This window comes from Heptranchias perlo, chromosome 5, assembly GCF_035084215.1.
Source record: "Heptranchias perlo isolate sHepPer1 chromosome 5, sHepPer1.hap1, whole genome shotgun sequence".
Classification (NCBI taxonomy): Eukaryota; Metazoa; Chordata; class Chondrichthyes; order Hexanchiformes; family Hexanchidae; genus Heptranchias; species Heptranchias perlo.
In genome coordinates, this window is record NC_090329.1 from 118,478,716 (window position 1) to 118,503,288 (window position 24,573).

General features: G+C 44.6%; 1 protein-coding gene across 9 annotated transcripts in view; it reads right to left on the reverse strand.

Moving 5' to 3' along the window:
- Positions 1-17,746: 17,746 nt before the first annotated feature.
- LOC137322058 (ADP-ribose glycohydrolase OARD1-like) overlaps positions 17,747-24,573 on the reverse strand; it is a 40,456-nt gene continuing 33,629 nt past the window's right edge. For all 9 annotated transcript variants that reach the window (XM_067985105.1, XM_067985111.1, XM_067985107.1 and 6 more), the window contains 3 exons: positions 23,706-23,764; positions 22,664-22,776; positions 17,747-19,737 (listed from right to left, as the gene is read on the reverse strand). In XM_067985105.1, the coding sequence (XP_067841206.1) occupies positions 19,635-19,737; positions 22,664-22,776; positions 23,706-23,764 (275 nt within the window). In that variant the 3' untranslated portion in view covers positions 17,747-19,634. The remainder of the gene's footprint in view (positions 19,738-22,663; positions 22,777-23,705; positions 23,765-24,573) is intronic.

Consider the following 24,573-nt stretch of genomic DNA (forward strand, 5'->3'; position numbering starts at 1 on the left):
ACTGAACCAGAAAGAAAAGTAATGCCTGACTCTCACGGAATTTCTATCTGAAGTGGTAAATCAGGAATACTTGTAATTAGCATTTATTCACTCCCTTGATTTACAGAAGTTCATTACAAAGTAACACAAAAATAAAAAGGGCCCATGTTGCTAGAAGAAATCCAATGTGGATTTTTTTAACTTGCTTTTTCTTTTTCATTCAAGTTTATTTCATTTTAATACCACAAAATATCATTCATGTGTTATAGGTGTCAGCCATGGCTCAGTTTTTGCACTCCCACCTCTGTGAGCCAAAAGGTTGTGGGTTCAAGCCCCACTCTGGAGATTTTGAGCACAAAAGCTAGGCTGACACTCCAGTGCAGTACTGAGGGAGCACTGCACTGTCTGAGGTGCCGTCTTTTGGATGTGAAGTAAATCGAGGACCCGTCAGCCTTCTCAGAAGGACGTAAAAGATCCCACGGCATTATTTCGAAGAAGAGCAGGGGAGTTCTCCCCAGTGTCCTGGCCAATATTAATCCCTCAACCAACATCAATAAAACTCATTATCTGGTCATTATCACATTGCTGTTTGTGGGCCCTTGCTGTGCACAAATTGGCTGCCGCGTTTCCTACATTACAAGTGACTATACTTCAAAAGTATAGGTACGGTAGCATTGTGGTTATGTTACTGGACTAGTAATCATGGAGTCATGAGTTCAAATCCTGCCATGGCAGCTGGGGAATTTAAATTCAATTAATTAAATAAAATCTGGAATTAAAAAAAACTAGTATCAGTAATGATGGCCATGAAACTACTGGATTATCGTAAAAACCCATCTGGTTCACTAATGCCCTTTAGGGAAGGAAACCTGTCGTCCTTACCCAGTCTGGCCTATATGTGACTCCAGACCCAAAGCAATGTGGTTGATTCTTAATCACCCTCTGAAATGGCTTAGCAAGCCACTCAGTTACACAATCTCACAAAAAAGTCATAACAAGCATAAAATCGGATGGACCACTCAGCACCAGACACGACAAAGACAAACCAAGCCCAGTCAACCCTGCAAAGCCCTCCTCACTGGGGACTTGTTGGGAGAGCTGTCCCACAGACTAGTCAAGCAACAGCTTGACATAGCCATACTCACAGAATCATACCTTTCAGCCAACGTCCCAGACTCTTCCATCATCATCCCTGGGTATGTCCTGACCCACCAGAGGTGGTGGTACAGTCAGGAGGGGGTGGCCCTGGGAGTCCTCAACATTGACACTGGACCCCATGAAATCTGGCATCAGGTCAAACATGGGCAAGGAAACCTCCTGCTGATTACCACCTACTGCTCTCCCTCAGCTGATGAATCAGTCCTCCTCCATGTTGAGAAGCACTGAGGGTAGCAAGGGCACATAAATGCACTCTTAGTGGGGGACTTCAATGGCTATCACCAAGAGTGGCTCGGTAGCACCACTACTGACCGAGCTGGCCGAGTCCTGAAGGACATAACTGCCAGACTGGGCCAACGGCAGGTGTTGAGCGAACCAATACGAGGGAAAAACTTACTTGACCTCATCCTCACCAATCTACCTGTCGCAGATGCATCTGTCCATGACAGTATTGGTAGGAGTGAGCACCGCACAGTCCTTGTGGAGACAAAGTCCCGTCTTCGCACTGAGGACACCATCCAACGTGTTGAGTGGCACTACCACCGTGCTAAATGGGATAGATTCAGAACAGATCTAGCAGCTCAAAACTGGGCATCCATGAGGCATTGTGGGCCATCATCAGCAGCAGAATTGTTTTCCAGCACAATCTGTAACCTCATAGCCCAGCATATTCCTCACTCTACCATTACCAACAAGCCAGGGGATCAACCCTGGTTCAATGAGGAGTGTAGAAGAACATGCCAGGAGCAGCACCAGGCGTACCTAAAAATGAGGTGCCAACCTGGTGAAGCTACAACTCAGGACTACATGCATGCTAAACAGCAGAAGCAACATGCTATAGACAGAGCTAAGCGATTCCACAACCAACGGATCAGATCAAAGCTCTGCAGTCCTGCCACATCCAGTCGTGAATGGTGGTGGACAATTAAACAACTAACGGGAGGAGGAGGCTATGTGAACATCCCCATCCTCAACAATGGCAGAGTCCAGCACGTGAGTGCAAAAGAGAAGGCTGAAGTGTTTGCAACCATCTTCAGCCAGAAGTGCCGAGTGGACGATCCATCTCGGCTCCTCCCGATATCCCCACCATCACAGAAGCCAGTCTTCAGCCAATTCGATTCACTCCACGTGATATCATAGCAGCTGAGTGCTCGGGATACAACAAAGGCTATGGTCCCTGACAACATCCCGGCTGTAGTGCTGAAGACTTGTGCTCCAGAACTAGCCGCGCCCGTAGCCAAACCGTTCCAGGACAGCTACGACACCGACAATGTGGAAAATTGCCCAGGTATGTCCTGTCCACAAAAAGCAGGACAAATCCAATCCGGCCAATTACCGCCCCATCAGTCTACTCTCAATCAACAGCAAAGTGATGGAAGGTGTCATCGACAGTGCTATCAAGCGGCACTTACTCACCAATAACCTGCTCACTGATGCTCAGTTTAGGTTCCGCCAGGACCACTCGGCTCCAGACCTCATTACAGCCTTGGTCCAAACATGGACAAAAGAACTGAATTCCAGAGGTGAGGTGAGAGTGACTGCCCTTGACATCAAGGCAGCATTTGGCCGAGTGTGGCACCAAGGAGCCCTAGTAAAATTGAAGTCAATGGGAATCAGGGGGAAAACTCTCCTGTGGCTGGAGTCAAAATTAGCACAAAGGAAGATGGTAGTGGTTGTTGGAGGCCAATCATCTCAGCCCCAGGACATTGCTGTAGGAGTTCCTCAGGGCAGTGTCCTAGGCCCAACCATCTTCAGCTGCTTCATCAATGACCTTCCCTCCAACATAAGGTCAGAAGTGGGGATGTTCATTGATGATTGCACAGTGTTCAGTTCCATTCGCAACTCCTCAGATAATGAAGCAGTCCATGCCCTTATGCAGCAAGACCTGGACAACATCCAGGCTTGGGCTCATAAGTGGCGAGTAATATTCGCGGCAGACAAGTGCCAGGCAATGCCCTACAAGAGAGAGTCTAACCACCTACCCTTGACATTCAACGGCACTACCATCGCCGAATCCCCCACCATCAACATCCTGGGGGTCACCATTGACCAGAAACTTAAATGGACCAGCCACATAAATACTGTGGCTACAAGAGCAGGTCAGAGGTTGGGTATTCTGCAGCGAGTGACTCACCTCCTAACTCCCCAAAGCCTTTCCACCATCTACAAGGCACAAGTCAGGAGTGTGATGGAATACTCTCCACTTGCCTGGATGAGTGTAACTCCAACAACACTCAAGAAGCTCGACACCATCCAGTCCGCTTGAAAGGCACCCCATCCACCACCCTAAACATTCACTCCCTTCACCACCGGCGCACTGTGGCTGCAGTGTGTACCATCTACAGGATGCACTGCAGCAACTCACCAAGGCCTCATCGACAGCACCTCCCAAACCCGCAACCTCTATCACCTAGAAGGACAAGGGCAGCAGGCACATGGGAACAACACCACCTGCACATTCCCCTCCCAGTCACACACCATCCCGACTTGGAAATATATCGCCGTTCCTTCATCGTCACTGGGTCAAAATCCTGGAACTCCCTACCTAACAGCACTGTGGGAGAACCGTCACCACACGGACTGCAGCATTTCAAGAAGGCGGCTCACCACCGCCATTCCAAGGGCAATTAGGGATGGGCAATAAATTTGGCTTAGCCAGTGACGCCCACATCCCATGAACGAATAAAAGAAAAAGCATTTAATTGGCTGTGAAGCACTTTGGGATGTCCTGTGGTTGTGAATAGCGCTGTATAAATGCAAGTCTTTCAAGTCTTACTTTATTTAATCACTGAGACAGTAGTGTTTCAGAAAAAATAGTTGCATTGCTATCAATGTTCTCTTAACATAATGGTATGTTTAAACATTTAGCTAAGGTCTCAAGTTTGTTATATAGTGATGCAAAGAAAAGGAGCGGGGTGTATCCAGGGTGAGGCATTTTAATGATATTTAGACTTTACAGATTTCATGTACAGGCAGATGTAGTTATCAATTATCATATTTCAAGACACTTAACTTCAAAGTACAGTGGCACGTTTCCAGAATATCTTAAAGCTGCCTTGACCTCTGGCCTCAGCGGCAGTGTCTGATGAGGTCCCAGTAATTCCTTTAAACAACAATTGCACAATTCAAACTTCTTCAGATGACAGGGATAAAAGACTATGATGACATTTGTGTTCAATTCTGATCACTTACTAAGAATGCTTACTTCCAGCTAATCTCCGTAGTAGACATCCCCCATCCCTCAGTTCCTCATGAACTGACTTAAACATCCATTCCCTCCACCAACGGCATACCGTGGTTGCAGTGCGTACTATCTACAGGATACGCTGTATCAAGTCACCTTCCAAACCTGCGACCTCTACTACCTAGAAGGACAAGAGCAGCAAATGCATGGGAACACCATCATCTCCAAGTTCTCCTCCAAGTCACACGCCATCCTAACTTGGACACATATCGCTTCATCGTCGCTGGGTCAAAATCCTGGAACTCCCTACCGAACAACATTGTGGGCGTACCTTCACCATATGGACTGCAGTGGTTCAAGAAGGCAGCGGCTCACCACCACCTTCTCAACTAAGGACAGGCGATAAATGCTGGCCGTGCTAGCAAAGCCCACATCCTGAAAATGAATAGAGAAAAATATCACATGATTCTCTCCAAACAGGAGGCTGAGTGGTCCAGCCTAACTCCATTAATAAATTTCTGGCCACTATGAATTGCTGTGGTGTTGTGGGTTAGATTCTTTCCATCTGAGTTTTTCATCCTTTCCTTTGGCCTAGCACATTGCTGCTCCTCATTGGTTAGATCTTCCACCCATTGACTGCTCTCACCGACTGCCCTTTTCTGGCTCTGGATTTAAAAACATAAATAAAGGGAAATGTGAGGTTATTCAGTTTGGTAGGAAAAATAGAAAACCGTAATATTTTTTAAATGGTGAGAAACTATTAAATGTTAGTGTTCAGAGGGATTTGGGTGTCCTTGTGCACGAAACACAGAAAGCTAGCATGCAGGTATTTTTAAAATTTTGTTCATGGGATGTGGGCGTCGCTGGCAAAGCCAGCATTTATTGCCCATCCCTAATTGACCTTGAGAAGGTGGTGGTGAGCCGCCTTCTTGAACCTCTGCAGTCCATGTGGTGAAGGTTCTCCCACAGTGCTGTTAGGAAGGGAGTTCCAGGATTTTGACCCAGTGACGATGAAGGAACGGCAATATATTTCCAAGTCGGGATGGTGTGTGACTTGGAGGGGAATGTGCAGGTGGTGTTGTTCCCATGTGCCTGCTGCCCTTGTCCTTCTAGGTGGTAAAGGTCATGGGTTTGGGAGGTGCTGTTGAAGAAGCCTTGGCGAATTGCTACAGTGCATTCTGTGGATGGTACACACTGCAGCCACTGTACGCCAGTGGTGGAGGGAGTGAATGTTTAGTGTGGTGGATGGGGTGCCAATCAAGCAGGCTGCTTTGTCCTGGATGGTGTCGGGCAATTAGGAAGGCAAATTGTATGTTGGCCTTTATTACAAGGGGATTGGAGTACAAGAGTAAGGAAGTCTTGCTGCAATTGTTCAGGGCTTTGGTGAGACCACATCTGGAGTACTGCTTACAGTTTTGATCTCCTTACCTAAGGAAGGATATACTTGCCTTAGAGGCAGTGCAATGAAGATTCATTAGATTGATTCCTGGGATGGAAGGGTTGTCCTATGAGGAAAGATTGAGTAAAATGGGCCTATACTCTCTGGAGTTTAGAAGAATGAGAGGTGATCTCATTGAAACATATAAGATTCTAAGAGGGATTGACAAGGTAGATGCTCAGAGGATGTTTCAGTTGGCTGGAGAGCCTAGAACTAGGGGACATAATCTCAGGATAAGGGGTCGGACATTTAGGATTGCGATGAGGAAAGATTTCTTCACTCAGAGGGTCGTGAATATTTGGAATTCTCTACCCTAGAGAGTTGTGGGTGCTCAGCCATTGAATATATTCAAGACTGAGATCAATAGATTTTTGGACTCTGAGGGAATCATGGGATGTGGAGATTGGTCGGGAAGGTGGAGTTGAGGTTGAAGATCAGCCATGATCTGATTGAATGATGGAACAGGCTCGAGGGGCCCTGTGGCCTGCTCCTGCTCCTATTTCTTATGTTAACCACTGGATTGGAGATGGAACCCGAAGAAGAATTGTTTTTTCACAAAAGTGAATTAATTATTTTTTTTTAAAAAAAAGAGAACCTGTATGTACAATAACTTTGTAAGATATATGTATAACTGCTTCATAAATTGTAAATGCCTATTCTTGACAAACCAATAAAAAAAGTTCGGTGCTGGGTCCCTTGCTGTTTGTGGTCTACATTAATGACTTGGATATGAATGTAAAAGGTATGATCAGTAAGTTCGCTGATGATACAAAGATTGGTAGGGTGGTAAATAGCGAGGAGGATAGCCTCAGTCTGCAGGACGATATAGATGGGTTGGTCAGATGGGCGGAACAGTGGCAAATGGAATTTAACCCGGAAAAGTGCGAGGTGATGCACTTTGGAGGGACTAACAAGGCAAGGGAATACACAATGAATGGGAGGACCCTAGGCAAGACAGAGGGTCAGAGGGATCTTGGTGTGCAAGTTCACAGATCCCTGAAGGCGGCGGAACAGGTAGATAAGGTGGTAAAGAAGGCATATGGGATACTTGCCTTTATTAGCCGAGGCATAGAATATAAGAGCAAGGAGGTTATGATGGAGCTGTATAAAACACTGGTTAGGCCACAGCTGGAGTACTGTGTGCAGTTCTGGTCGCCACACTACAGGAAGGATGTGATCGCTTTGGAGAGGGTGCAGAGGAGATTCACCAGGATGTTACCAGGGCTGGAGCGCTTCAGCTATGAAGAGAGACTGCGAAGATTGGGTTTGTTTTCCTTGGAGCAGAGGAGGCTGAGGGGGGACATGATTGAGGTGTACAAAATTATGAGGGGCACAGATAGGATGGATACTAAGGAGCTTTTTCCCTTCGTTGAGGGTTCTATAACAAGGGGACATAGATTCAAGGTAAAAGGCGGGAGGTTTAGAGGGGATTTGAGAAAGAACTTTTTCACCCAGAGGGTGGTTGGAGTCTGGAACTCACTGTCTGAAAGGGTTGTGGAGGCAGGAACCCTCACAACATTCAAGAAGCATTTGGATGAGCACTTGAAATGCCATAGCATACAAGGCTACGGACCAAATGCTGGAATATGGGATTAGAGTAGACAGGGCTGATGGCCGGCGCGGACACGATGGGCCGAAGGGCCTCTATCCGTGCTGTATAACTCTATGACTCTATGACTCTATAAGAGAAAGAGGGAGAGAAAAGTTTGGGTCACCCCATACTGCACACATCTTGCGTTGGATCGAGCAGCATTGCCCCTTCCATTTCCCACTTCCCATCAAATTTGGGGAAATTCTATATGATGTTTGTGAGAAAAAATATAATTAAAACCGAGGACTAATTTGCAAGGTTATGGGGAAAAAGCTGGGGTGTGGGACTAAATTGGACAGCTATTTCAAACAGCCCGCACAGGCATGATGAGCCAAATGGCCGCCTTCTGTGCTGTAAGATTCTATGATTGTAGGTGGGAGGAAGGAAGCGTATTGTTGACTTTACCCGTAAGGAACATCGTACTGGGTGTGCCCTGTCTGAGACGTCTCTCTCAAAATCTGATGCATGCCATTCAAATACTTGTCATTCCTAGCATGTTAATCTGTGAATGGTGCATTAATTCCTTATCCTTGGAATCATGCACCTATTCAATACTGCACAGTAAGGTTTTATGTTCTCAGCTCAAAGCTCAGAAAGCAGGCTCATTTTGGGCATTTATTGTAGTCTCTAGCTCAGACTCCAATTAATTTGTGCTTGAGAGTTATTGAAAAGGTTGGAATTCCAGGCATGGAAACAGAATCCTGCTTCACAAGAAACTATTGTAATACACCATTTTTTCCACCCGCTAAGCATGGCTAACAAGGTGCCCATAAAGTAGTCAACTTTATGTGTAGGTGATTATATTCAGAACATTTTCTGGTGTAATGCCAGGGCTGCCTCAGTTCTTGTTGGTGTCAGACCCTCAATACAGAGCCTCATATGAAAGTGAGATGTTGTACTTGGGGGTTGGCGGAGGGAGTGGGTCGCGAGGGGCCTGGTACTGAATCATTACACTGAAATTGCACCTTCCGATGACTGTACTTGTGTCTAAGCAAAAGAGAAAAAAAAGGAGTAAAGCCCCTCAAAAATAAACTGACAAAAATAGTAGCTGTAATCGATACTTACATAAGTGGTTAGAATGTGGAACTTACTACCACATGGAGTGGTTGAAGCGAATTGCATAGATTCCTTTAAGGGGAAGCTGGATAAGTACATGAGGGAGAAAGAAATAGAAGGATATGCAGATAGGGTTAGCTGAAATAGGGTGTGAGGAGGTTCGTGTGGAGCATAAACACGGCATGGACCAGTTGGGTGGAATGGCCTGTTTCTGTGCTGTAAAGTCTATGTAATTATCTGTATAATAATCTCAAGTACAATTCTAGCATTTTGTTTGCAACCTGTTCCTTCGACCCAAGGTCAGAATTTTAGTTCGAGAAGATGCGGAGCCTCTATTTCAGCTTCAGCAATCGGGTCTGCCGATATTTCAAAAATGAACCATCAATCTGTTCCTGATTACCACCTTCCCTCCCATTGGCAGCAAAATAGATCACTTCCCCATTTTGGAAGGTCTCCACACTCATTTAACTGCAATTCAAGGTAACTAACACTGGCCTTAAACCATATTAATGCCTTTACCCTCCCTTGATATATTCCTTATTTCTTCGGGGGTGGGGGGGGTGGGGGTACGATACTGGCTATGTTACTGGACTAGTAATCCAGAGGCTGTGAGTTCAGTTTGAGAATTTGAATTCAATTTTTAAAATCTGGAAATGAATGGCTGGTATAAGTAAAAGTGACCACGAAGCTGTCAGATTGTCATAAAAAAACCCAGCTGGTGCACTGATGTCCTTTAGGGGAGGAAACCTGCCGTCCTTACCCGGTCTGGCTTATATGTGGATCCAGTCCTACAACAATGTGGTTACCTCTTAACTGCCCTCCGATGTTCAGTTGTATTAAAGCGCCACCAACTTCTCAGGACAACTCAGATGGACAATAAATTATAAACCTGGAGGAGGTTAAAGAGATAGGGAGCAGAGGCCATGAAGGGATTTAAACACAAGGATAATAATTTTAAATCTGAGGTATTGTAGGACTAGGAGCCAATATAGGTCAGTAAGGACAGAAGTGATGGGGGAGCATTACTTGATGTGGGATGGATGCAGGGGCAGTCAGTTTTGGATAAGGTGAAGTTTATGGAGGATGGGAGGTTGGCCAGGAGAGCTTTGGAATAGTCGAGTCTGGGAGTGGCAAATGCAGGGTTAAGGATTGAGATGGGGCAGAAGCAGCTGATGCTACAGAGGTGGAAGTAGGTGGTCTTTGTGATGGAGGGTTTGGGGTCAGAACCTCAGCTTTGAGTCAAATAGGACACTGAGTTTGTGAACAGTGGCCGGGGAGGAAGATGGAATCGGTAGCCAGGGTATGGAGTTTGTGGTTGGAGCTGAAGCCAATGGCTTCTGTCTTTGCAATGTTTAGCTGGAGGAAATTGTGCCTCATTCAAGACTGTATGTCGGACAAGCAGTCTGACAACACAGAGGCAGTGGAAGGGTTGAGAGACCTCGTGGAGAAGTAGAGCTGGATGTCATCAGTGTACAATGAACTGGACACCATGTTTGCAAATGATGTCACCAAGGGGCAGCAGGTAGTCACAGAAGCCCCGTGCTATAAAATTGTGCTGACGTGCTGGCCTTAAACACGTCAACACGAAGCCAGCTGCATCCATTTCATCCACAACCCTTAAACTCCTGTATCTTGTTCCTCATGTCATTATTATTTATAAACCATTGCACCAGATCCTTGTTTATCGATTTACTTTATGACTACTTACTTTGTTCTTATATTTGTTTCTTATCATCCTTTTAATATAGTTCCTCCCCTCCCCCCAACTCCCACACCCAGGTTAAATCTTAATCTCTGTGAATAAATTCTGGCTGCATTTTAGCAGCAACCTCCAGACAGTTAATGCCTTCATAAAGCTATCCAATTTTCAACAAATTCCATTCCTTTCTCTTCACAGCATCTCCCCAATGAACAGTCTTTATCTGGCTTTATATCACCACATCAGCACTAGAAATTGCTCGGAATCTATTTACATTTGTATTGTTCAGTCTCAAAATCCCTGCATTGTGTCTGGGGCCCAATTGTAAAAAGAAATTCCGCCCCCATCTTCGGGTGGGGGGTGGGGGGGGGTTCAGGCCTCGATCCCGACCTGAACCACAGCTGGGCATCCCATCCATTCCTGTTGACGAGATATACCTGGTGAGTCTAGGCATACCTGCGCGGACCCTACGCCAGGTCCCGACTGAGGGCTGGCTTGCGGGAGCTCCAGACTTTAGAAGCCCCCACCCTGCCTCCTGTCCCCACCTCCTTATGTTGATGGCCTTGTAGGCATGGGCAGAGGCTCTGTCCCCTCAAGGCCTTACAGGGAACTTCGTCCTGTGGCTGAGGTCTAGCTTATCCTGGCCCAGTTGGAGTTAACGGCCATTCTGCCTGATTCCCGCTGACGTATGGAAGGAATCCATTGAAATGGGCCCCAAAATATTTTGCACCAGAAGGTCAGTATTTTGTTGAAACTAAATCGGACGTGCCCACCCTGGCCTCTCTTCCAAGGGATGTGGTGCCCTACGCTTTTGCTCCACTGTGGCGCCTCGCTATCTAAAAACAATTTCAGTTTCTTTAACTGTGCCTTCTCTACAGCATCTCTTGCCCACTTCCCCATACTTCTGCTTCTCCCCACTTACCGTCACTCTGCCGTGTTCAAGCACGGCACCTTTGTTGTACTCCCAGCTGGCATTGGTGCTCTGTTCCTGACTTCTGGCTACTCCCAGATCTAACGTAATACTCACAACCCGGGACTATAATCACATCCTCACTAGGTATCCTGCACTGCTTCCAGTCACATGACCTCAGTGCTGCCAGCCCCCATTTCCTCCCTCAGTGATCCTAATTCATCTTCCCCAGGAGTGCTCCTAGACCCCCCTCAGTGGCTACCAATCCTCCCACCCCTTCAGTCCTCCCAGCTCTTCCAAGTTCGTCCTGAGCCAACCGTACCCTTTTAATGCTTCCAATACCTATCATCTCAAACTCCCATCCTCCCACACCACATCCATCCTGATTAATCTCCAGCTTTATCCTCCCTCCCACACTGAAATCCCAACCCCTTGCTTCCTTGCAGCTGTACACCCCATCAGCCTCTCCTCAATCTCACCATACATAGAATTTACAGCATAGAAACAGGCCTTTCGGCCCAACTGGTCTATGTGGTGTTTATGGTCCACATGAGCTTCCTCCCACCCTACTTCATCTAACCCTATCTCCTATCCTTCTATTCCTTTCTCCCTCATGTGCTTATCTAGCTTCCCCTTAAAGGCATCTATGCTATTCACCTCAACTACTCCATGTGGTAGCAAGGTCTACATTCTAACCTCTCTTTCGGTAAAGAAGTTTCTCCTGAATTCCCTATTGGATTTATTAGTGACTATCTTATATTTATGGCCCATAGTTTTGGTCTCCTCCACAAGTGGAAACATCTTCTCTACATCTGCCCTATCAAACCCTTTCATAATTTTAAAGACCTCTATTAGGTCACCCCTCAGCCTTCTCTTTTCCGAAGAGTCCTAGGCTGTTCAGGCTTTCTCAATCACCCATGTTGCCTCACCTCTAATACGTTGCCTCCCATCTTCCTGAAACCCTGGGCTTTAAAATTTGTAAAACACATACATCAGTACAAGAATATGTGTGAAAGCCACACAGAGTCATTGGAGATGTACAAATGAGAGACAAGGCAGAGGGAGGAGAGACTTAAGGGAAGTGTGTGACAGAAGTGATATGAAAAAGGATTCAGACCTAGTGATACAGATACCTTCGTGAGAAAAGTGTGTGACAGCCAAACAGAGAGAGACGTGAGAGGGAGAAAGGCAGAAAGAGCGACATGAAAACGAGAATGGGAAGAAGCAGAAAGACAGTTATCTGGAGAGAGATATAAGACCCGAAACTCCTCAGGCCCACTCTGCCGGTGTAAGTACCTGTTAGACCATTCCAAACATGTTTAACCATTAGTGAAAGATGGGAGCTATACTACCCAGCCTATTTCCACTTTACTATATAAACTAATAAAGTGGAATATGCTTTTGGTCCAATGGTCAGATATTACCTTATAAACATGCCATCCAAATAGCTCTGAATGGTTGGACAAAGAGTCCGTGGCCACTCTTGTACATTGTAGAAAGTCAAATGTCTGCATCTGCCAAATCCAACATGGTATTTTATCTGCAAAGGGAAATTGCATCAGCTGCTGCAGATGTTGTGTTGCCCTGTGCTTTGGAAGGTGTGCCAGAAAGTGGCACGCTACATATGTTTTTTTTCGAGGTTTCTAGTTTAAGCAAAGAATTTTCACATTCTTCTGAGGTTTAGTAAACCAACCTTCATAGGGATCACAAACCCCTAGCTATGCAGTAAGCTTCCTGAGAGATCTGCTGAACACTTGGAAACAGTGCCGCAACATTTCAAAAAGCAATTTCAAAAAACAGACTGTCAAAAATGCACCTACCGAAATAGTACCATGCATCCCGCAGTTCACAAGGGAGACAAATGATCCCAAGATTCAATAATGCAATCATATCATGATATCATGTACCAAACTAGCAAACCAAATGGTAGTTTTTTTATGTTTTTATAACCTTTACTGACAGGTTCCCAGAATTCTTTATCTCTCCCAGGTTGAAAACAGTTGTCAAGAAGAGATAAATGCTCAACAGCTGACACATTTTACATGAATCATTCCCTGGGCTCCCTGAAGGTTCACAGGCAAAGTCTCTAGCCTGAATTTTGATTTCAATCAGCCGAATTTACGCCCATGCCTTTGTGCCATTTGCTCTGGAGTTACCATTTTCCTCCCACCATTTCACACAGGGCACAGTGGGCTTCCCATTGGGAATTTCCCTGTCACTTTGCTTTTTGAAAGATGCCAGACCCATCAGGCAGCACCCACTCGCTGGTACCCCCTTACTGGAACATACAAGCAGAGGAAGACATTCCTACATTTCTCAGGAGGGCATTGCCTCCGGAGGCTTTGCTTTACAATGGAAACCGCATGCCACATGCTGTATGTTGTCCTACATACAGGCCACCTCCAGCACAGGCAATTCACTGACAGCAACTGTTAACATCAGAGCTGCCCTTAACTTTATGCTATGGGTTTTATTCCAGCTTGCTACTGGGGATGTCATTAACATTTGCCAATCAGTTGTGCACAGATGCGTTAAGTAGGTTATAGAAACATTGTTTACCTGAACAAGCAATTTCACCTCCTTCCCCATGGACAATAAGAGTTAGCGTAATAGGCATTGCACTTTCACATAGTGACAGGATTCCCAAAGGTCCAAGGAGTCATAGATTACACCCACATGACATACATGCTCCCTTGCTAATGCCACTACAACATCAATAGAAAAGGACTCCACACTTTCAATGCATAGCTTGTTTGTTATCAGCAGCACTGCGTCATGCCTTTAAGGGGAAGCTAAATAAGTACATGAGCTAGAAAGGAATAGAAAGATATGTTGATTGGGTGAGATAAAGTGGGAGGAGGCCCCTTTGGAGCATAGACCTGTTGGGCTGAATGGCCTGTTTCTGTGCAGTAAATTCTATGTAATGCCAGTCAATACTCACTTCCCTGGGAGTTACCATAATGCTTTCATTTTAGGGAAATCCACTGTTTCAACTCTCTTTGTCCCAGAAAGGCAAGTTTTGGGGTGGTTTCAAGGAAATCCAGGTTATCCTTTTCAGCTTAAGCTCATAACATCTGTTCAAGATCCCAGGATGCAAACTGAGCACTGGTATAAATGAGGTCCATTCATGCACCAGACTGATACTTCAGCACGCCACTGGCATATTGAAGGTGTGCTTCAGGTGTCTGGATTAATCTGGGGACCTCCTGCAATATTGTCTAGCTAGGATTTCAAGCATCATCGCTATGTGCTGCATGTTGCATGACTTTACCTTCTCTTGATTCCACAAGGATGCCATCATTTAAAGACCCTTCTCTCTACGTAACGACTCATCAAGTTCCCATTCATGTCCCCTAACAAGACAACTTCCAAATGTTTCCAAGAGCAGAGTCTGCATGCATCACAATTTTAGCACTGCCATAATTTAAAGAAAACCCATATTGTGTTTGTGTGCCTAATGCTTCTTACCCCTGTGCTTTCCCTTGGTGCCTGTGTGAAGTATGTGCTCTTAACCTTGTGCTCTCCTAGGTGCTACCTCAGCGACAGGAGTGTGTGAGATAGCTGGGCATTATATTGCCAAAGGAGCCTCCTGGGACCGAGGTGGTGTCCTTCATCTCATGGCAACTAAATCCTGAGATGGACCTTCTGCTGGCTGCACCGCTTGTGCTGCTGGCTGGTTCAACGTTCCTTCTATCATATGTGCAAGGAATGGTTATCCTGAGAGACAGCATCATCATCCATGCCCATTCCTGCCATCCCGCTAATACTGGACACTGGCTCAGTGTGGCTAACGACCTGAGTCAAAGCAGACCTAATAGTCTCAATAAGATCACCGACGCCCAGTGGGATACATATCTGCAACCTATCCCCAACTTTTTGAGGCTAGAAGAGATTTGAGCCTTGTGAGCCAGGCTTCTTTGGCAGCAGTTTGAGCATCTATGGAAAAAGTAGAGACTGCCCCTAGAGTCTCTTTCACAGGAGACTCTGCTACGAATGTCCTTGAAACTACTACACTTCAAAGTGGACTGCAGAGTTACAAAGCTATACTCCAATGTCCTGTGCACACTCCTTCACACAAGCTGCTATTTGCATTGTCTGGCCCTTAGTGCCTCCACCAGCATTTGATGCTCTGTAAACATTTTAAAAGCCAGATGGGTGAAACCCTGATCCCCAGGCTCTTCAGCTGAGGGGCTATGAGACCTAACCCTCCCATCAGCAATGTCTTCCACCTCCATGTGCCATCAGCAGGTCCTCCTTTTCACTCATACTCTGTGTGTCACCCAGTGGGCTCCTCTTTGACTTGCTTTGTTACTCCCTGCCCTCCCCCTCCAGGTGGATGTCTCTGAAGCAGGATAGACTGAGTGACTCCATGTGCTCTGAAGTGCTGGCAGCGTGAGATATCCTAGGGCTTGCAACTTCTAGAGAAGGAAAAATGGCAGACAAGTTATAAAAGTTTCCCGACGAACAGAGTTCACATGTAACTCACACTAGAAAGTATGACACAAGGGTTTCATAGTATGGTTTGCGGGTAGTTAATACAGGATACAATAGCTGTTTAAAACAACAAAGGGATTCAATAGGGTGGATGCAGGGTAACCATTTCCTCAGGTGGGAGAATTCAGAACAAGAGGGATAATCTTAAAATTAGAGCTAGCACATTTAGGAGTGAAACGAAGCATTTTTTCCACGCAAAGGTTAGTGGAAACCTGGACCCCTCTCCCCTAAAAGGTTGTGGATGCTGGGACAAATAATTTTTTTTAAGGCAGAGATCGATATATTTTTGTTAGGGGTATCAAGAGATATGGATCAAAGGTGGGTAAATGGACATGAGGTACAGTTCAGCCATGATCGAATTGAATGGTGGAATAGGCTTCAGGGGCTGAATGTCCTACTCCTGTTCCTGTAAGAGAGGCAGATGCTCATCATGAATTCACAACTGGCAAATATTCTCTTACTTCCTCATTTTCAGTTGCCGTGCCTATTCTGCACAGGGGATGCGGTCAGAGGTTTGCAAGGCTGCAACCTGTTGCAGCACTCTCTTTCTCTGGTAGATGTACTACCTTCTCCTTGAAAAAGTATGCAAAAAGTGCTATGACATGCAGTAAAACCCAACTGTCAGCATGCAGCCCACAATAGGTGGGATGACAGATGCTTGCAATAAATAATTACATTCCATGCATGTAAGGCGAGTAATGGTGGTAACTGGGATGTCAAGGGCATAGGGCACGTCATGGGCATTGTTGGTAATCCATTAAAGTACTTCAACACAGGGAATAATTTTAATCAAACTCACCCGCCGAGAAGCACAGAGATTCAAACTGGCCGCCTGTTTTACGCTTCACCCAATTTTACTTTCCATTGGCTTCAATGGTGACCTGGCAAGGTCATTAAACATCTTGCATTGCCTGGCCAAGCAGAGGGTAGGGCACTCATTGCCCTAGCCTCCTCCTGCCATTGCAGGACTTGTCTTAGAGCCCTGCTGTATGCAATGCCTAAGCATACTGTCCTCTAGTTCACTTCCTGCAGCAGTATTCCCACTGCTCCATCAAAGAATATAGTGAAGTGCTGGCAGTCATTCTTTAATCTCAGAATGTCTTTCCTTGTGTAGAGACAGTAATGGTGATGCCTGCCCTTTTAAGCTGTTGCAGGCCTTTAAATCTTGCACTAACACACACTTTCCCACTTCTGAAATGGGGAGCTGCCAAGCAGAAGAGTTTCTGTTGCCTGGAACTCACCCAAAAAATTCTAATGAAGCCTCCCCAGATATTACAGTAGGTTCATAAGTGGGGCAAATCATACTCCTCTCTCTTTCACTATTTTCTCCTTGAAAAAAATTGCAAAAAGTGAGAAGTTTCTTTTGTTGCTATGACAACAGGCTCCAGTCAGGTGTGTGCCCAATTGAAAAATTCAAGGTTTTGTCTCTTGAATCATACATAATTAGGTCCATTTCTACCTCAATTCTTGTTCTCAACAGATGTCTATGAGGGCAGCGGAGGTGTGCTACAAAATGTCCACAGAGCCCCGAGTCTAGATTGACCAAGGTTCCTTTCCTAACTGTTATATAGTGACCCCCACCCCCCCGGACTCATGGAAATGCTGCACGTAGACACTGGCTAAGGACAGGGTCAGGCTCAGCTGTGATGTTCTCCAACCAGCACTCAATACCAAAGCTCACACATATGCAATGTTCACTTGGGTGATATACCAGAGCCCAACCCCTGCTAATGGAACCATATAGCAGTGAGAGAAGCAATGCCTTCAGTGGAATGAGCGGAGGAAATTGAGGAAAAAAATGTTTCCTATGTCAAGTTAGAACAATTTTGTTGTCTCTACAATGTTGACTTTGAGGGGCATATGCAAGAATATTACAGGTGATTGGATGATGCAGTGAGTTAATACTGTCCCTTCACCTTTGGCACTCAGGTTTTGAAACAGCTAGGCTGATGAAATGAAAGTCTCCTTTCTCTGCTGGCTATAAGGACCTTATGCGAAATGACTTTGGGCAGTTTTCAAACCCATTGGTGCAGTAAAGCTGCTTTTATGTGGCCAGAGTTAAGGCAACTTTTAGGGTGCAGTAAAGGAAGCTTTACTCTGCATCTGTCTGTGCTACACCTGACTCCGAAGAATGCTCAATGGTGACAACTGATGTCCAAACTGGAAATGTCATTCAGCTATAACAGTGACAGCCCTCATCTTAGTGAGTGCAAAAGTTCAACAAAAAGGTACACACATTTTAAAAGGTTATAATGAGGATGTTATTGAGAGATTATTTATAGGAAGCAATACACGTTTTATCAAAGGTCATGATATATCAGGAAGGGTTAGAAAGCTGCGTATCCTGAGCGAAAAAAGTAACATGCGTACATCTGGGATGAGGAATAATGTGGTCTTCCCAAACTAAGGATGTGGTCTTGACTGTCAAAACACATACTCTACAATGAATAGGAAACCCAAAAAACAGACAGCGTTCTTGTGGCTTATTTTCATTTTGCTGATTGTGTAAACGTGAACAACCAGTGTTCCATCACAGTTAAGTAACAGCAACATTTCCATGAAGTTGAAGAATTGCCGGATGTCTCTGCCAAGTTGCTCAACCAAATCAAAATATTTCACTGCAGATGTAGTTTTACATCTCTCTTCTTGGATAAGAAAACAGAGTCTAATGCCGCTTTACTGCATGATGACATTCACTTCTCACGTATAAATGGCAAATGAATTTCAATAATAGGTAAGTATGAAGTGGTGTATTTTGGTAGGAGGAATAAGGCGGCCACCTACTCCTTGGAAAATAAGAGTCTAAATGTTGTAGAGGCACAAATCATTAAAAGTAGCGACACAGTTTAACAAAGTCACAAAAAAGTGCAAACAAAGCACTGGGGTTCGTTTCTAGAGGAACTGAATTCAAAAGCAGAGAAGTTATGTTAAACTTATATAGAACCTTGGTTAGGCCACACTTGGAGTACTGTGCACAGTTCTGGTCTCCATATTACAAAAAGGATATAGAAACACCAAAGGAAGTGCAAAAAAGATTTACAAGGATGATACCAGAACTGAGAGGTTATACCTATTAGGAAAGACTGAACAGCCTGGGACTCTTTTCTCTAGAAAAGAGAAGGCTGAGGGGTGACCTGATAGAGGTCTTTAAAATGATGAAGGGATTCGATAGGATGGGTAATCCTAGAGAAGATGTTTGCACTTGTGAGGGAGTCCAAAACTGGGGGTCATAAATATAAGATAGTCACTAATAAATCCAATAAGGAATTTAGGAGAAACTTCTTTACCCAGACAGTGTTGAGAATATGGTAGTGAGTTCCTCATGAAGTGGTTGAGGTGAATAGAACAGAAGCATTTCTGGGGAAGTTAGATAAATATATGAGGGAGAAAAGGACAGAAGGATATGTTGATTGGGTCAGATGAAGTAAGGTGGGAGGGGGCTCACATGGAGCATAGACCTGTTGGGCTGAATGGCCTGTTGCTGTGCTGTAAAATTTGATGTCAACAGTAACAGAAGAAAATACTGATTATACAATAATTCCATGGCAACAGCACTCTCTGCAACAGGGTTGAATTTATAAAGAGAATAACAGAAGAAACTTATACATTAAAAGGACATGTGAACCGGTTCACTCAAGTTGCAAAATTGGTTGGCATTTTGACAAATTTCAGGCTGAAAAAAAATCTTGAATTACCTCACACAGTATGGAGGTGAAATTCCTCCAACAAAAATGGAAAAAGCCTGTTTTTCTTTGAAATTCATAAAAGAAATGATGGGAATGCACAGCTTTGAAATATGTGATTCTCAAGTATGCTAGCAGATTAAATAATGAGAAAAACAGGCCCTCTCCTACTTTCTATTAAAAGATGAATTTCACTCCATGACGTCTTATTATGAATTTATTGATGTGCATCTGCCATAAACAAAATCCAATTAATTATTTAGCTATTAGTTTTAAGATCTGCCAACAGAAGCAGCAAACCGTAACCACCAAATGATAGGAATCCAACAGGTAACTAACAAAAAGTACCAGAGTCACCATTTCATGCCTATCTGTCCCCAACAGCTCAAACCATTTGTATAGAATACTTTACAATATACATGAAATCATAACACAGACATCCTCACAAAGAGTACACAGTGATTATAATATTTGTGTTCCTAAAGATATCTTGAATTATTGCAGCAACTTTGTCCCACTCCAGATTGTCCAGTCCACATCCGATCCTGCAGAGAAAACAGTAATGTTCATTACGATGTAGTTGAGCCAGATCCTGGGGTAATAAACACTATTAGAATGAAAAATTGCAAAATCCCAATATACAGAATAGTGAGGATTTAACACCTGTTGTACAGGTACAAGTTATGTCATCTATTTGCAACTGGGCTATCGACAATATGGATGAGATAATTAGGCAATCTTTAGAGTTCTGGGCCTCAATGGGCTGAAACAAAGAAGGTTTTTAGTAGAGCATGACACAGAGTGGGAGTCAGTAAACAGGAAAAAAACAAATGGCATCTCAAATATCTAGAAGTTTTCTTGAATCTGCCAGCAGTCTAAAGGCTAAAAGTCACAAATTAAGCAAACTCAACCAAAAATCAGTACCTGACTGCATTATGATGGTGTGGGTCCTGGGTGCTTACAAGAACCCAAATGGAACCCAAACTTGGGTGCCAACATACTTTGCAATGACTTTATTAGTCCTGTCATTGCCCCTCACTGGTCTGTGTGTCATTCTCTATCACCTGCCTTCTCATTGAATGATTTGGTCCATACCATGCCTTCCAGCTGGTCTACTAAAAATCAGTTCTATGCTGCAATTACAGTTAATACAAGATAGCTACTGATATAATGACACACCTCTTATAACCAAATACTGATGTGGCAAACAACATTTCATTAGGTTCTAGCACATATTGCTTCACTGTATTCATTGCTGCCGGCAACTCTTTTGTAAGCACAGCTGCATCTTTAGTGGACAGACAAAATAACAGAAACAAAACAATTCATGGCATATTTATTTTGCTCACTTGAACAATGATTTCATTTCCACTCTCTACAAACATCAAAGCTCTGAATGGCCGTTCAAAAGAACAGTTGATCGCATACCAGCTGAACATCCAAAATCAGTCTGACCACTGTCTGCTCCAGACCCAGTGGTTTCTCACTGGATCAGCTGTGCTCACAGTAAGTATGAACAGAGCACCTGTCAGCTTTCTACGCTCTTACTGTTTGTTTTTTAAAAATATTTTTTCCTTACCTTCTGCGCTATCTCCCTCCTGCGACCAGGACAGAATTGCTTGTTCTGAAAACTTCTTCATGGTTACCACGCATGCATTCTGCGATTGGCCAACAGGTGGTCTACTTTAGGGAGGTGAGACTGGTCTTTTTCCACTATATTCATGTTTAATGCATAAATTCAGACAATATTGTGAACTGACCTCTCTGAGCCTGCTGGTGACTCGTACCATGAATACCCTTGTACCTCAAGTTATATCAGTTAGCTTAACAAGGTACTTATTTAAACATCTGACTGTAATCAAGTTTCAGCCACTGCCACAACACTGAAACAGCCCTGATCAAGTCACAAATGAAATCCTGTGACTGCGATCGTGATGCATTATCCCTCCTCGTCCACCTTGACTTCTACAGCCTTTGACATGGTCAACCACACATCCTCCTCCAAAGCCTTTAGTCTATGGTCCAGTTTAGTGGGACTGCTGGCACTTGGTTTCATGCTTACCTATCCACAGTATCTCCAGCAATGGCTTCTCTTCCACCTCCACATCATTTCCACTGGAGTCCCCAAAGTACCTATATTTGGCCCCCTTCCTCACCTACATGCTGCCATTCTGCGACATCATTTGAAAACATGGCGTCAGGTTCTACACGTACGCTGATGATACTCACCTTTACCCCTCTGCCATCTCTCTCAATCCCACCACGGCCTCTGTATTCTCAGCCCGTTTGTCCGATATACAGTCCTGCATGACCCGCAATTTTCTCCAGTTAAAGACTGGGAAGACCGAAGTCAGCGTCTTCAGCTCCCACCACAAACTGCATATCCTAACCACTGATTCCACCCCCTCCCTGGCCACTGTTTCAAGTTGAAGTTACTTATTCACTACCTTGACATTGTATCTGACCCTGAACTGAGCTTCTGACCACAAGTCCTCTTCATCACAAAGACTGCCTACTTCTACCTCAGGAATATCGTTAGTCTCCACCCCTGCCTCAACCCAACTTCTGCTGAAACACACAACTATGTCTTTGTCACCTCCAGACTCAACTATTCCAACACTCTCCCGGCTGGCCTCCCATCCTTCACCTCCATAAATGAGCTCACCCAAAACTCTGCTGCTCGTTTCCTAATGTACACCAAGAACCACTCACCCAATATCCTTGTGTTCGCTGACCTATATTGGCTCCTGGTCCCCCAATGTCTCTAATTTACAATTCTCATCCCTTCATGGACCCGCTCCTCACTATTTCTGTAACCTTCTCCAACCCAATTACCCTCTGAGAACTCTAGTGTTCCTTCAACTCTGGCCTCTTGTGCATCCCATGGAAATAGACAGGAAAATGGGTGCCAAGGCATGGAGAGAAATCAGAAAGGATGACTGAAAGCTTGGTCAAAAAGATGGATTTTAAGGAAGCTATGAGAGGAAATAGAAGGGGAAGCACAGAAACGTTTAGGGAGGTAGCTTCAGAGAGTAGAGACAAAGCAGCTGAAGGTTCTGCCACCAAGGCTGAAGCAAAGGAAAGTGGCGTAAATGTACAAAAAGGAGTCAGGGGATTGAAGTTTTTTGGGGGGGTGGGGAGGGGGAAATGAAAGGGTAGTGGAAGTTGTAGAAATAGGATGGGCAAAGGTTGTGGATGGATCTGAAGATGAGGATGAGGCATTAAATTTAGTACACTGGAGAACAGAAAGCTAACGTACATCAGTTAGGACAGGGGTGATGGGTGAGTGACACTCAGTGTGGGACAGGATACTGGCAGCTCAATTTTGGGAAAGTTGGAAGTTGTGGAGGGTTGAGGACAGTAGGCTAGAAAGGAGAATATTGGAATAATCAAGTTTATCTATAATACAAACAGGCAATTGTGATAAAACTGTAGTAAAAGCAACAAATTCAACTTCTCCATCATTATTACTTAGGCATTGAGATGTGCGAGACTCCATTATCCAGGCAATGGTTCTTCATGGCCTTGAGGCTGCTCTGCAGATTGTCATAAGTTGGCTTATCTGATGCCACCATTTTAGTGATCTGAAAAAGAATCAAATCACTTAGTATCAGGCAAGTCCCTGTAACTGTCTCACATAACAAGGTAGGCAATGACGAGTATTAAAGTGGAGATTTTCCTGGGTTTCTGCCCAAATGCACTGGATCACCTAGGTGCAGTGAATATCAGAAAACCAGGTAGATAAGGAAACAGGAGGAGGGGAAGCACAAAGGAGTTTAGGGAGGTAGCTTCAGAGAGTAGAGACAAAGCAGCTGAAGGTTCTGCCACCAAGGCTGAAGCAAAGGAAAGTGGCGTAAATATACAAAAGGAGAGTCAGGGGATTTAAGTTTTTTGGGGGGCGGGGGGGGGGAATGAAAGGGTAGAGGAAGTTGTAGAAATAGGACTTTAAAGTTCAACTTTAAACTGTTTTATATTGTATCCTCAGCAATTGTAGCTCAGCAATACCAGTTTTAAGTTGGCACCTTTGAGCTGGTCATTAACGAAAGGCACCAAAAGGTAAGTGGGAATTAAAGCCTTGTTTAACACCAAATGACACCTGAAGGTTTACAACACTAAATGACAGAACTGTAAGAAAGCAGCAGATAAGGTGGTTGAAGGGTTTATAGTTGTCTGGAGCATGAATCCCAGCAAGCTGACAGATAAGCCAACTGTTTTGTTTCTAAACAGAGATTGAATGCTGTATTTTTAATGGAGCTTTTCTTCTGATTAACAAAAAAAACTGAAGAGCAGTTACTTCATTCAGCACTAGCAGGTATATCACAAACCTGTGACAACAATGTGTATTTTCAAAATATAGTACACAAAGAAAATTTAATATCAAGAGGTTAAAAAAACACACAAAGTGAAAATTTACTTTTCCAAATTATTCGGTATCTTTCCATGATTTTTAGATCATTTAAATGGTAAATAATGATCATTACTCAATTGATTAAAATGTGGCTGGATTCATTACCAAATAGTAAATGTATCTTTGATCTTTCTGCAGCACTGCCACATCCCCAGTCTTCTTTTCTGTAAAGAAAATCACCAATTAAAAAAACAATTTTAGTTAACATGTAAATGCTAAGAAGGTGCAACAACCTTTTTTTTATTCGTTCATGGGATGTGGGCGTCGCTGGCGAGGCCGGCATTTATTGCCCATCCCCAATTGCCCTTGAGAAGGTGGTGGTGAGCTGCCTTCGTGAACTGCTGCAGTCCGTGTGGTGACGGTTCTCCCACAGTGCTGTTAGGAAGGGAGTTCCAGGATTTTGACCCAGCGACGATGAAGGAACAGCGATATATTTCCAAGTCGGGATGGTGTGTGATTTAGAGGGGACTGTGCAGGCGGTGTTGTTCCCACGTGCCTGCTGCTCTTGTCCTTCTAGGTGGTAGAGGTCGTGGGTTTGGGAGGTGCTGTCGAAGAAGCCTTGGCGAGTTGCTGCAGTGCATCCTGTGGATGGTACACACTGCAGCCGCAGTGCGCCGGTGGTGAAGGGAGCAAATGTTTAGGGTGGTGGATGGGGTGCCAATCAAGCGGGCTGCTTTATCTTGGATGGTATCGAGCTTCTTGAGTGTTGTTGGAGCCGCACTCATCCAAGCAAGTGGAGAGTATTCCATCACACTCCTGACTTGTGCCTTGTAGATGGTGGAAAGGCTTTGGGGAGTCAGGAGGTGAGTCACTCGCCGCAGAATACCCAGCCTCTGACCTGCTCTCGTAGCCACAGTATTTATATGGCTGGTCCAGTTAAGTTTCTGGTCAATGGTGACCACCAGGATGTTGATGGTTGGGGGATTCGGTGATAGTAATGCCGTTGAATGTCATGGGGAGGTGATTAGACTCT